The sequence below is a fragment of the Salvelinus fontinalis genome, chromosome 25 (assembly GCF_029448725.1).
Source record: "Salvelinus fontinalis isolate EN_2023a chromosome 25, ASM2944872v1, whole genome shotgun sequence".
NCBI lineage: Eukaryota > Metazoa > Chordata > Actinopteri > Salmoniformes > Salmonidae > Salvelinus > Salvelinus fontinalis.
The window spans coordinates 32953362-32966932 of record NC_074689.1 but is presented as its reverse complement, the minus strand read 5'-3'; the positions used below and the strand labels follow the sequence as shown (position 1 = coordinate 32966932).

General features: G+C 44.8%; 1 protein-coding gene across 1 annotated transcript in view; it reads left to right on the top strand.

Annotated features, from left to right (window-relative positions):
* The window catches only part of ccdc191 (coiled-coil domain containing 191), a 29467-nt gene extending 16424 nt beyond the window's left edge, over positions 1-13043 (top strand). Inside the window, exons 12-18 of the mRNA XM_055881967.1 lie at positions 6568-6659; positions 7804-7886; positions 8098-8199; positions 8841-8984; positions 11418-11570; positions 11804-11958; positions 12550-13043. Coding sequence (XP_055737942.1) covers positions 6568-6659; positions 7804-7886; positions 8098-8199; positions 8841-8984; positions 11418-11570; positions 11804-11958; positions 12550-12718 — 898 coding nt within the window. The 3' untranslated portion in view covers positions 12719-13043. The remainder of the gene's footprint in view (positions 1-6567; positions 6660-7803; positions 7887-8097; positions 8200-8840; positions 8985-11417; positions 11571-11803; positions 11959-12549) is intronic.
* The last annotated feature ends 528 nt before the right edge of the window (positions 13044-13571 follow it).

Genomic DNA, 13571 nt, shown 5'->3' with positions numbered 1-13571 from the left:
AAAAATTGACGCCATCCACTTCCTTATGTTTGAAACACAGGCTTCCAGGGAGGGCAATTTTAGGGCTTCACCATGTTTCATTGAAATGTACAGCTGTGTATCGTCCGCATAGCAGTGAAAGTTAACATGATGTTTCCGAATGACATCACCAAGATGTAAAATATATAGTGAAAACAATAGTTGTCCTAAAACGGAACCTTGAGGAACACCGAAATGTACAGTTGATTTGTCAGAGGACAAACCATCCACAGAGACAATCTGATATCTTTCCGACAGATAAGATCTAAACCAGGCCAGAACTTGTCCGTGTAGACCAATTTGGGTTTCCAATCTCTCCAAAAGAATGTGGTGATCGACAGTATCAAAAGCAGCACTAAGGTCTAGAAGCACGGACAGATGCAGAGCCTTGGTTTGACGCCATTAAAAGGTAATTTACCACCTTCACGAGTGCAGTCTCAGTGCTATAATGGGGTCTAAAACCAGACTGAAGCATTTCGTATACATTGTCTTCAGGAAGTCAGTGAGTTGCCGCGCAACAGCTTTTTCAAAGTGTTTTGAGAGGAATGGGTGATTCGATATAGGCCAATAGTTTTTTATATTTTCTGGGTCAAGGTTTGGCTTTTTCAAGAGAGGCTTTATTACTGCCACTTTTAGGGAGTTTGGTACACATCCGGTGGATAGGGAGCCATTTATTTTTTTCAACATAGGAGGGCCAAGCACAGAAAGCAGCTCTTTCAGTAGTTTGGTTGGAATAGGGTCCAGTATGCAGTTTGAAGGTTTAGAGGCCATGACTATTTCATCATTGTGTCAAGAGATATAGTATTTAAAAAACTTGAGTGTCTCCCTTGATCCTAGGTCCTGGCAGTGTTGTGCAGACTCAGGACAACTGAGCTTTGGAGAAATACGCAGATTTAAAGAGGAGTCAGTAATTTGCTTTCTAATGATCCATGATCTTTTCGTCAAAAAAGTTCTTGAATGTATCACTGCTGAAGTGAAAGCCATCCTCTCTTGGGGAATGCTGCTTTTTAGTTAGCTTTGCAACAGTATCAAATACATTTGGGATTGTTCTTATTCTCCTCAATCGAGTGAGGGCTCTTCGATACTGCACGGTACTGTCTTTCCAAGCTAGTCGGAAGACTTCCAGTTTGGTGTAGCGCCATTTCCGTTCCAATTTTCTAGAAGCTTGCTTCAGGGCTCGGGTATTTTCTGTATATGACAAATGTTTTTAGGGGTGCGGCTGCATTTTGGGTATTACGCAAGGTTAAATTTAATTCCTCAGTTAGGTGGTTAACTGATTTTTGTACTCTGAAGTCCTTGGGTAGTTGGAGGGAGTCTGGAAGGACATCTAGGAATCTTTGGGTTGTTCAAGAACTTATAGCATGGCTTTTGATGATCCTTGGTTGGGGTCTGAGCAGATTATTTGTTGCGATTGCAAACGTAATAATGGTGGTCCGATAGTCCAGGATTATGAGGAAAAACATTAAGATCCACAATATTTATTCCACGGGACAAAACTAGGTCCAGAGTATGATTGTGGCAGTGAGTAGGTCCGGAGACAGGTTGGACAACCCACTGAGTCGATGATGGCTCCGAAAGCATTTTGGAGTGGTTCTGGACTTTTCCATGTGAATATTAAAGTCACCAAAAATGTGAATATTATCTGCCATGACTACAAGTTCCGATCGGAATTCAGGGAACTCCGTGAGGAATGCTGTATACGGTCAAGGAGGCATGTAAACAGTAGCTATAAAAAGTGATTGAGTAGACTGCATAAGAGTTCATGACTAGAAGCTCACAAGATGAAAATGCAGTTTTTGGGGGGGGGGGGTTGTAAGTTAAAATTTGCTATCGTAAATGTTAGCAACACCTCCACCTTTGCTGGATGCGCGGGGATATGGTCACTAGTGTAACCAGGAGGAGAGGCCTCATTTAACACAGTAAATTCATCAGGCTTAAGCCATGTTTCAGTCAGGCCAATTACATCAAGATTATGATCAGTGATTAGTTCATTGACTATAACTGCCTTTTGAAGTGAGGGATCTAACATTTAAGTAGCCCTATTTTGAGATGTGAGGTATCACAATCTCTTTCAGTAATGACAGGAATGGAGGTCTTTATTCCAGTGAGATTGCTAAGGTGAACATCGCCATGTTTTGCTCAACCTTGATCGAGGCACAGACACGGTCTCCATGGGGATAGCTGAGCTGACTACACTGACTGTGCTAGTGGCAGACTCCACTAAGCTGGCAGGCTGGCTATCTCATTGTGGAGCTAGAGGAGTTAGAGCCCTGTCTATGTTCATAGATGAGAGCACCCCTCCAGCTAGGATGGAGTCCGTCACTCCTCAGCAGGCCAGGCTTGGTCCTGTTTGCAGATGAGTCCCAGAAAGAGGGCCAAGAGAAAGAGGGTTTCATTCTAACATCGTTGGTGCCGATGTGGATAACAATATTCCTATATATTCTACACTCGCCAGTTTTAGCTTTAGCCAGCACCATCTTCAGATTAGCCTTAAAAACCTCTCTAGGTTACGTGAGACGGTAGCGTCCCACCTCTTCAACAGCCAGTGAAACTGCAGGGCGCCAAATTCAAAACAACAGAAATCCCACAATTAAAATTCCTCAAACATACATGTATTTTACACCATTTTAAAGATACACTTGTTGTAAATCCAGCCACAGTGTCCGATTTCAAAAAGGCTTTACGACGAAAGCAAACCAAACGATTATGTTAGGTGAGTGCCTATTCACAGAATAACACAGCCATTTTTCCAACCAAAGAGAGGATGCAGAAATATAGATAAAATGAATCACTAACCTTTGATGATCTTCATCAGATGACACTCATAGGACTTCATGTTACACAATACATGTATGTTTTGTTCGGTAAAGTTCATATTTATATACAAAAATCTGAGTTTACATTGGCGCCTTACGTTCAGAAGTCACAAAACATCCTTTGATTTTGCAGAGAGCCACATCAATTTACAGGAATACTCATAATTAACATTGCTAAAAGATGCAACTGTTATGCATGGAATTTTAGATGCACTTCTCCTTAATGCAACCGCTGTGTCAGATTTCAAAAAAGCTTTACAAAAAAAGCAAACCATGCAATAATCTGAGTCGGCACTCAGAGCCCAATCAAGACACAAATACAGCCACCATATGCAGTCAACAGAAGTCAGAAGTAACATTATAAACATTCACTTACCTTTGATCTTCATCAGAATGCACCCCCAGGAATCCCAGTTCCACAATAAATGTTTTTATTTGTTCGATAATGTCCATTTATGTCCAAATTCCTCCTTGTTGTTCTAGCGTTCAGTACACTTTCCAAACTCACGACGCGCGGGCAAGTCCAGCGGAAAGTACGGACGAAAAGTTAAAGTTATATTACAGTCCGTAAAAACATGACAAACGAAGTATTGAATCAATCTTTAGGATGTTTTTAACATAATTCTTCAATAATGTTCCAACCGGAGTATTCCTGTGTCTTAGGAATTGCGACGGAACAGACCTCGCTCTCACATGAACGTGCATGGTCACCTCATGGCAGACTTGACTCAATCCTCTCTCCTTCAGCCCCACTAAACAGTAGAGGCATCAGACAAGGTTCTAACGACTGTTAACATCTAGTGGAAGCCTTAGGAAGTGCAACATTATCAATATCCCACTGTATCTTCAATAGAAGCTGAGTTGAAAATCGACCAACCTCAGATTTCCCACTTCCGGGTTGGATTTTTTTCTCAGGTTTTTGCCTGCCTGATGAGTTCTGTTATACTCACGGACATCATTCAAACAGTTTTAGAAACCTCAGAGTGTTTTCTATCCAAATCTACTAATAATATGCATATTCTAGCTTTTATGGCTTTGTAGCAGGCCGTTTACCATGGGCATGCTTTTGATCCGGACGTGAAAATACTGCCCCCTACCCCAAAGAAGTTAATGTCAGTAGACCTGCCCCCTGGTAAACAGTGTTTGATCGCTGGATAACAATTTTTAAGTCTAATACTGCGGGTAATGGTGTCATCAATGACTAGGGTTTTCAATTTGTCAGCGCTAATGGTGGGAGGCTTCGGCGTCTCATACCCCGTAACGGGTGAAGGAGAGACCAGAGAAGGCTCGGCCTCTGACTCTGACTCGTTGCTTAATGGGGAGAACCGGTTGGAAGTTTGCCGGCTGAATGAGCGACACCGGTTGAACATTACTACAGCATTTCCTTCCAGAAGCCATGAGAAAATTGTCCGGCAGCGGGGACTGTGTGAGGGGATTTATACTACTATCTGTACTTACTGGTGGCACAGACGCTGTTTCATCCTTTCCTACACTGAAATGACCCCTTGCCTAACGATTGCGTCTGAAGCTGGGCTTGCAGCACGGCTATCCTCAAAATAAGGCGGTCGTTCTCCTGTATATTATGAATACAATGACTGCAATTAGAAGGCAATGTTAATGTTACTACTTAGCTTCGGCTCGTAGAACCATGTCCAGATAAAGCGGCCAGGGTGAAAAAGTTGAATGAAGAAAGTCAAGCAAGGGGAATTAAAAAATATATAAAACGGTAATTATAAAGTAAAAACCGTAAAGTTGGCAGGTAGCAAAGTAACGTTAGCAACAAACCGCACAGCAGCACGTAAACAAGTCCACTAGTTGTGACCGGGAAATGACGTATCACACCTCCCTCAGAATAAAACCCAGGCTAATTTAAAATGTACTATGATAATAAAAGGGTTCTTCTCCCTGCATATTATTCCAGGTGTGACAATATGTCTGCTGAAGGATTCACTCATTAGAAGTTGATCCGTTTATCACTACTGAGATATCCTCTTCTTGTACTCTCCCTTCAAACAAAAACAAGTCAGTCTGGGAAGTTGGGAATTGAGTAGATCTATATTAGAGAGTGAATATCTAATGATGTGTGTTTCTGCTGGGCCTCCCGAGTGGCACAGTGGTCTAAGGCACTGCATCGCAGTGCTAGCCAGTCCCTCCAGGATTTCGTTTCATTTTTGTGTGATTTCTGTGGCCAAATGCTTGACTTTTGCGGCAGCTTTTCTGAAATTCTGTGACACATTTTGCAATGTTTTTTTCACGTTAATTTCATATAAAGCAATAAGTCATATGTGCTCAGTTTTAGGATGATTTTAAGCAGAATACATAATACAAAAACAATTAAACATCTAAAGTGCTCAATTTTGTTTATTTCCCTGAACAAACAGCTCTGTCATAATCCACTCACATTCACTCACACGAACCTCTCCTCTCCATCAAGCTTGGGGCTTGCTATCAACAGAGATGCACCTCCCATTCCTACTCTCTATCTCTTAAAAATAACAAATAGATTCAAAGCTGATCAATCACTTTCAATTTAAGGATCGATATTTCTTTCTAATAAGTTGTCTTCGATTCTTGATGTGATTTTTTCTGAAAGGTCGTAAGGGAGATAAAGAACACGTAAAAATAGAGTTGTGGTTGATTATTATTCCATTTCTAAAAAATCCATAAAGATTGCACTTTCGTGATCTGTATTAAGTTTTACAGAGTTTAAAACGGCAATGCTGACAAATTGCACTCAGTGCTTTGAGCATCGCTCTCCATAGACAGACTGGGGAGAGCAGAGGGCCGACCACCATACTAAAGCCAAGGTTAGCGGAGTAAAACGCCACTCACCTTGATTCTTTCAGCGCTTGCCAGTCTTCCCTGCTACCACTTCAGTCATGGTGATCTGCCGCTGCTGTGGGAACTGTTCTGACATTCTCATATGTTTTGCTGATTTGATTGTCGACTTCCTCTTGTTTCCAAAAACATTTGGAAATTGTTTCGCACGGTCGTTAGCTGTTTTTTGATGGCAAATGAGATTGATTTCTGTTCATTGTACTGCCTTTCAGCGATCAACAATCAGCCATCATCTTCGCACGTGAATACGCTGACAGGCCAGGGGAAAAAACTTTGTTGACGTGTGGTTGGATTGGTCCATTTTCCACGGTAACAGTGCAGTATTTGGTCAAAATTACGAACCCGCTTTTGATTGGACCTTTTTATGCCCTAAAAGTGTGGGAATTGGTCAAAATTGCGAGCTCTTGCATAATATGCGCTGATTGGTTGATTTTTGCATTGAATTATGCGATCGCAGAATCGCAGAGTCCTGGAGGGACTGGCTAGCTGTGCCACTAGAGATTCTGGGTTCGAGTCCAGGCTCTTTCGCAGCCGACCGCAACTGTGAGACCCATGGGTATTGGCCCATTGTCATCCGGGTTAGGGGAGGGATGTGCTTGTCCCATCGTGCATTAGCAACTCCTGTGGCGGGCCGGGCGCAGTGCACGCTGACACGGTTGCCAGGTGTACAGTGTTTCCTCCGACACATTGGTGTGACTGGCTTCCGGGTTAAGTGACACAATGTCATGAAGCAGTGGGGCTTGGTTGGGTTGTGTTTTGGGGGACTCTCGACCTTCGCCTCTCACAAGTTCGTACGGGAGTTGCAGCGACGAGACAAGACTGTAACTACCAATTGGATACCATGAAATTGGGGGGGGGAAAGGGGTAAAAATGGATGTGATGTTCTGTGTTCCAGGGCTGGGAGTGTCTCTCAGGGGAACGATGGCTGCTCCTCGGCCTCCAGGAAACTAGCCGTCCGTCTGCCATGTTGTCATCCCACTGTCATGGGTCAGTCAACACATTCACCTCCACGAGCTAAACCACACACACATAGACATCCATTCCAGATGGTTGATCTCACAATGGTCTTGTTATGAAGTATAATAGAAAAGAGTATAAAATGAATTTCATTGCTGTGAGTCGATTGTAGGGGAGAGTGGGGTAAGTTGAGCCACCCTTGTTTCTCGAAAATCATACCACAATTAAAACATTCACCAACTATATCATATAGTCTGGAAGAAACCACATGGAAAAAGTGCTAAGCAAGTTAAGTACAAAAAACTGATTTTCACCAAGTCAAATGAATGTATTGTGTTAGAGGTTTCATGATGCTTGTATCTAAACCAAAGTAGATCATTTTAAGATTGTTCTATACATCAGTTGGGGTCTCTATGAGCTTCAATATTGGGTCCTAAACCTAGCATGAAAATGCATCATTGTAGCTGTGTGGGCTAATATAGTAAAACTGTTTGCCTTGGGGTAACTTGAGCCAATGGCAAGATGAGAAAATTGAAGGCATTATCGCTGGAATATGAGGTAACATCAGGGCCTGGCATATGTTAAAAGTGTTTTTTTTAAGTTCAAAGTGTTTGTTAGGTGTTAAAAGCCTGTGTTAAAAAATGCTTTCAATTATTACAAGACAAAAAAGTGATTCACTGTTGAATTGTGTTTGGGAAATAAAGATAGACATGGTTTTAAAAAGGTACTGGTAATATTTCATCCAGTACGGGGTAAGTTGACATGAATTCAGATTATTTCCAGGGATACACAACGTCCTGAAATATGTAGATACTATATTTCCCTTGACAGAGTGATGCTGAATGTAAAAAATGGCTCAACTTACCCCACTCTCCCCTACAGAGCCGTAGTTGTACAGAGCCATAGCTACGGTAGCGTACATGGAGGAATACAGTTTCACTCAATTAAACTATGTTTGGCTAAAATGTCCTCTACGTGGGAGGAATAGGAAGGGGGGATTTGAGAAAGGTGGAGAGGGCCTGCGGATACACACAGATACATACTGACAAACGCACACACAATACTTTAGAACATTCTATTTTGACACAGAACAACACCAAAATGTAAGTACCTAGCCTTTACCAGTTTTTTTTCTGTTTATCTCCCTTCCTCGTTCTCACTCCCCCTTCAATAGCCATGGAGGAACGTGCTCGTCAGCGAGCGGAGCACAGGAGGGAGGTGGAGGAGCTGAAGACAAAGAAGGAAGAGGAGAGAATAGTGAGGAATGGAGTGTTTAGGCCAGTGGGGGATGTGGAATAGTTTGGTGTTCAAAAAGATGTATAGGTCTTCAGACGGGGGAATTAGAGAGGCTATTCAACTTTGTATGGAGTTATTGGGTACAATTAAAATGTGTTTGCAGAATGAAGCGAGTTTGGGGAAGTGTGATAGTGTGCAGACATTAAATCAAGAAACTTTTTTATTTTCTCAGGCCCAGCTGAAAGCAGCAGAGGAGGAGAGGCAGAGGGAGGAGGAGGAACAGAAACGTAGAGCAGCTGAAAGGAGAAGGGAGGAGAAGAGACAAGAGAGAGAGGTGATGCAATGTTTACAGGAAAACTGTCCTGGGGACAACTTTCATTTCATATTTGAAAGAAAATCTGTCAGTTCACTAAGAGTGTATATTTAGGACTTCAGGGGCCATATGTATTAAGCATTTTAGAGTAGGAGTGCTGACATGGGATCAGTTAATATGATTACATGGACAGGGGGAAGCTGATCCTAGATCACCCCTCCTACTCTGACACTTGATACCCACGGACCCAGATTTCCATCACAGGGACCATACAGAAAAATAGATGTCATCAACACCTATACAAAACAGAATTATATATGTAATATACATACCGTATACACATTGTCCATTCTTTCCTGTCCAGGCTTATTGCAGTTGGAATTTCACAAAATAGACTCTCTTACATCTGTACAAGTGATGTTTTGATGGCAGCTGTTCAAAGCAATGATGCAATGGTTGTTCAATGCCGTGGGTGATAATGTTCTCCTTACATCGCACTGTCAAGGCATGGTGGTCAGATCTCATTTAGACGGGAGAAGCTTTTGAAATGTGGCTCCTAGCTCTGATCTTAGAACTGCTGAAGTCCAAACATAAAACAATAGCTATAGATTAAAATAATAAATACAAGTTGTGTGTGTCTATAACTATGTGTATGTATTCAGAGGGAGCAGGGGAACCAGAGGAGGTTTGAGCGAGAGCAGCAGCTCCAGACCCAGGCCCAGCAACACTACCATAAAACTCTGTTACTACGGCGAGGCCTGGCGCCATGGAAACGCAGAGTCGCCATGAGCCAAGCCAACACTCAGGTAATCACCAGCGCCATCAGCCTTGGCCAATCAGAGTCTGCACAGAGAGACTGTCAACACTCACACTCTCTCCTGTAGAGTCACACAGCCAATCATACACAGCAGAACTAATTTATTCACAGCTACACTCAAATACACAGACAGAAGGAAAATACTCTTTCCCTCAAACAACTACATGTTTTAAGGTGTCATCTTACTCAGTTACCAACCAACACCCTCATAATTCCCAATGGAAATATGACACACACACACACACTCTGTATCTAAAGCGTAAACCGAGCACACAAACACCTAGACACACACCCTAATCCCAGACATCACGGTCAGAGCTGTAATGATGTTTACAGGATGCTGTTGGTATGAGCACCTGCTTGACCACCTGTCTGTTAGAACCCGCGGGACAAATTGTACTGGCAGAGAGATGGAACGATGCTAGAGAAAGAGAGGCTAGAGGAGGAGAGATGAAGTGAGAGGCTAGAGGAGGAGAGAGGAAGTGAGAGGCTAGAGGAGGAGAGAGGAAGTGAGAGGCTAGAGGAGGAGAGAGGAAGTGAGATGCTAGAGGAGAGGCAGAGAGGAAGTGAGAGGCTAGAGGAGAGGCAGAGAGGAAGTGAGAGGCTAGAGGAAGTGAGATGCTAGAGGAGAGGCAGAGAGGAAGTGAGAGGCTAGAGGAGGAGAGAGGAAGTGAGAGGCTAGAGGAGAGGGAGAGAGGAGGAGAGGAAGTGAGAGGCTAGAGGAGAGGAAGTGAGGCAGAGAGGAAGTGAGAGGCTAGAGGAGGAGAGAGGAAGTGAGAGGCTAGAGGAGAGGGAGAGAGGAGGAGAGGAAGTGAGAGGCTAGAGGAGAGGAAGTGAGGCAGAGAGGAAGTGAGAGGCTAGGGGAGAGGGAGAGAGGAGGAGAGGAAGTGAGAGGCTAGAGGAGAGGAAGTGAGGCAGAGAGGAAGTGAGAGGCTAGAGGAGGAGAGAGGAAGTGAGAGGCTAGAGGAGAGGGAGAGAGGAGGAGAGGAAGTGAGAGGCTAGAGGAGAGGAATTGAGGCAGAGAGGAAGTGAGAGGCTAGGGGAGGTGAGTCTGAAGGGGGAGAGAGAGAGGCTAGAGGAGGAGAGGGAAATGAGAGGCTAGAAGAGGAGAGAGGAAGTGAGGCTGGAGTAGAAGAAGTGAGGGGCTAGAGGAAGTGAGAGGCTAGAGCAAGTGAGGCAGAAGGGGGGAGAGGAAGTGAGAGGCTATAGGAAGTGAGAGGCTATAGGAAGTGAGAGGCTATAGGAAGTGAGAGGCTAGAGGAGGAGCGAGGAAGTGAGAGGCTAGAGGAGGAGAGAGGAAGTGAGAGGCTAGAGGAAGAGAGAGGCTAGAGGAGGAGAGAGGAAGTGAGAGGCTAGAGGAGGAGAGGAAGTGAGAGGCTAGAGAGAGAGCGAGGCTAAATGAGGAGAGAGACTAGAGGCTGGAGAGAGGAAGTGAAAGGCTAGAGGAGGAGAGAGAGGATGTGATAGGCTAGAGGAAGTGAAAGGCTAAAGTAGAGGGCTACAGGAAGAGAGAGAGTGTGATGAGAGGGGTTGCAGGAGAGGACCAGATTGGACAGATTATTGATGGACAGGGAAGTGAAGTAGACGTGAAAATAGATTGTGTGGCATCTCAGCAGCATGTTCCAATCTACTGTATGCAACCTTAAGCAACTGAACAGCTTCAATATCTCATGTTCTATTCTGCTACTGGTTTACCTTGACTCCCAACGGCATACCTTGACTCCCAACGGCATACCTTGACTCCCAACGGCATACCTTGACTCCCAACGGCATACCTTGACTCCCAACGGCATACCTTGACTCCCAACGGCATACCTTGACTCCCAACGGCATACCTTGACTCCCAACGGCATACCTTGACTCCCAACGGCATTCCTTGACTCCCAACAGCATTCCTTGACTCCCAACAGCATACCTTGACTCCCAACAGCATTCCTTGACAACTATCTTTATTTACTAGTGGTCAACGTCCTAACTTCTTTAAAGACCATGAGGTTGAAAAGAATGCAGTATAGCATCTAGGGTCAAATTTATATTATATACTGGGTGGTTCGAGCCCTGAATGCTGTTTAGCTGACAGCCGTGGTATATCAGACCGTATACCAGGGGTATGACAAAACATTTAGTTTTACTGCCCTAATTATGCTGGTAGCCAGTTTATAATAGCAATAAGGCACCTCGGGGGTTTGTGTTATATGGCCAATATACCACGGCTAAGGGCTGTATCCTAGAACACCTTAGCCTTGATATATTGGCCATATACCACACCTCCTCTGGCCTTATTGCTTAAATAGATTTTCACCACTTGTAAGCCTCAATGGCGAGGAGACGCCTTATCCCTTTATACCATGCCATTGTGTGTTACCTGACACATGTGAATAGGTGTGGATGAGTACACAGTATTATTTTAATTCCCCTCCAGCTGGCCAGGGCTCATCACAGGCAGTCTCTCCTGAAACGGTGCATCCTGTCCTGGCAGCAGGTAACAGGCGAGTCCCTGGCTCAGAAACGGGTCTCTGCCAAACAACTGCATCAACACATCCTGCTACGGAGGAGCTTGGGCAACTGGAAAAGGGTTAGGGCATGAACACCTACACACAAACACAAACTCTCACATGCACAAGTAGAAACTCATAGAAATGACCACTGTCTTTTTCCCAACACACAAAACATTTGAATACTGATTACAGTTTAATAGTGTTGCGGTGGATAGTCTTTTGTATATTTGGCGCAATAAGATGGACAGTCTGTCCATGATGTGTACTGTATCCAAACCTGACTCATTCTGTTTGACCTGTTCTGTCTCAGCTGAAGGACCACCGCATGGTTCTAGAGGGGCGGGCCGACCGGTTCTGGCGCATGCACACTCTGAGGAGGGCTCTGATTGCGTTACTAGATCACGTGACCCAGGAGAGGATGGTGGAGTTTGACCGGGAGCAGCAGGCTCAGGGACACAGTGATAGGTGAGTGTGTTTACCTGGGCCTTACCTCCTTTACCAATAACACCTGTCCTAGAAGCATTCTACCTGTCCTAGAAGCATTCTACTTGTCCTAGAAGCCTTACGCCCGTCTCAGCCCTTACGCCCGTCTCAGCCCTTACGCCCGTCTCAGCCCTTACGCCCGTCTCAGCCCTTACGCCCGTCTCAGCCCTTACGCCCGTCTCAGCCCTTACGCCCGTCTCAGCCCTTACGCCCGTCTCAGCCTTTACCCCCGTCTCAGCCTTTACCCCCGTCTCAGCCTTTACCCCCGTCTCAGCCTTTACCCCCGTCTCAGCCCTTACCCCCGTCTCAGCCCTTACCCCCGTCTCAGCCCTTACCCCCGTCTCAGCCCTTACCCCCGTCTCAGCCCTTACCCCCGTCTCAGCCCTTACCCCCGTCTCAGCCCTTACCCCCGTCTCAGCCTTTACCCCTGCCGTATAAGATGCAGACATGCTCCATATGTACTAGCTCACTTTGTTACTGTATAACTTCTGGTTGTTTTAAGGGCTTCTTCTAAGTTCTGTCTGCTTCCCTGTTCCCTCACTGTCGTGTGTGTGTTCCTCTCGTCCGTCCCAGGCGGGCGGTGCGGAGTTGTTTCCAGGCCTGGAGACAGTATCCAGGGTGGCTGCGTGAGGAGAGAGAGAGGGAAACCAGGAGGGAGAAGCTGAGACGCAGAGTGGCAGAGGTCCTACCTGACTTCCGCTCCTCTCCTCTGAACTTTCAATGGGGACAAGCCCTGCTGTGACTCACAGGACACACACAGGCAGACAGACGGAATACTTCAATACACGATAATCCAGCAGATGGGAGCCAATAAAAGTGGCTTGTTGCTGGTGTAACAAGTACACACACAGGCTGTTTGTCATCCTTAATGGCCAGAGAAAGCTGGATATAACTTTTAATGAAGACCGTTTGGAAAACTTTTGTAACACCAATGACTCGTTAAAAACTGAAGCGTATGTTCAGGTTATTGAATTTGTTTTATTTTGTGTATCATTGAAGTCACAGTTTGATGTAATTTGACAGAAGCTTGAAGGCATCAATAAGGATAAAAAAGCATATCACCATAAGCGAGTTGCACTGTGGTTTGTGTTTGTTGTTTTTGTTGATTTATTCACTTAATGCAACAACACTAATGATCCTGACCAGCCTCAGTCTACAGAGACGTATCAACACTAATGATCCTGACCAGCCTCAGTCTACTTAGACGTATCAACACTAATGATCCTGACCAGCCTCAGTCTACAGAGACGTATCAACACTAATGATCCTGACCAGCCTCAGTCTACAGAGACGTATCAACACTAATGATCCTGACCAGCCTCAGTCTACAGAGACGTATCAACACTAATGATCCTGACCAGCCTCAGTCTACGGAGATGTATCAACATGATGCTGTTTAATACAAACCCATGGCCTATTTCTGAAGCTCACCAAGCAGTTACACATAAGAAGAACATCTATTGACAACAGCTGTTCCTTTCTACAGGAGTGTTAATCAGTGTTGAAAGGAACATCATGGCTGGGGCCTAGGTTTTTTGGGGTCAAGTGGTTTGTTTGCTTTCACTCCCGGCAAAGAAAGGCACTACAACCAGGGT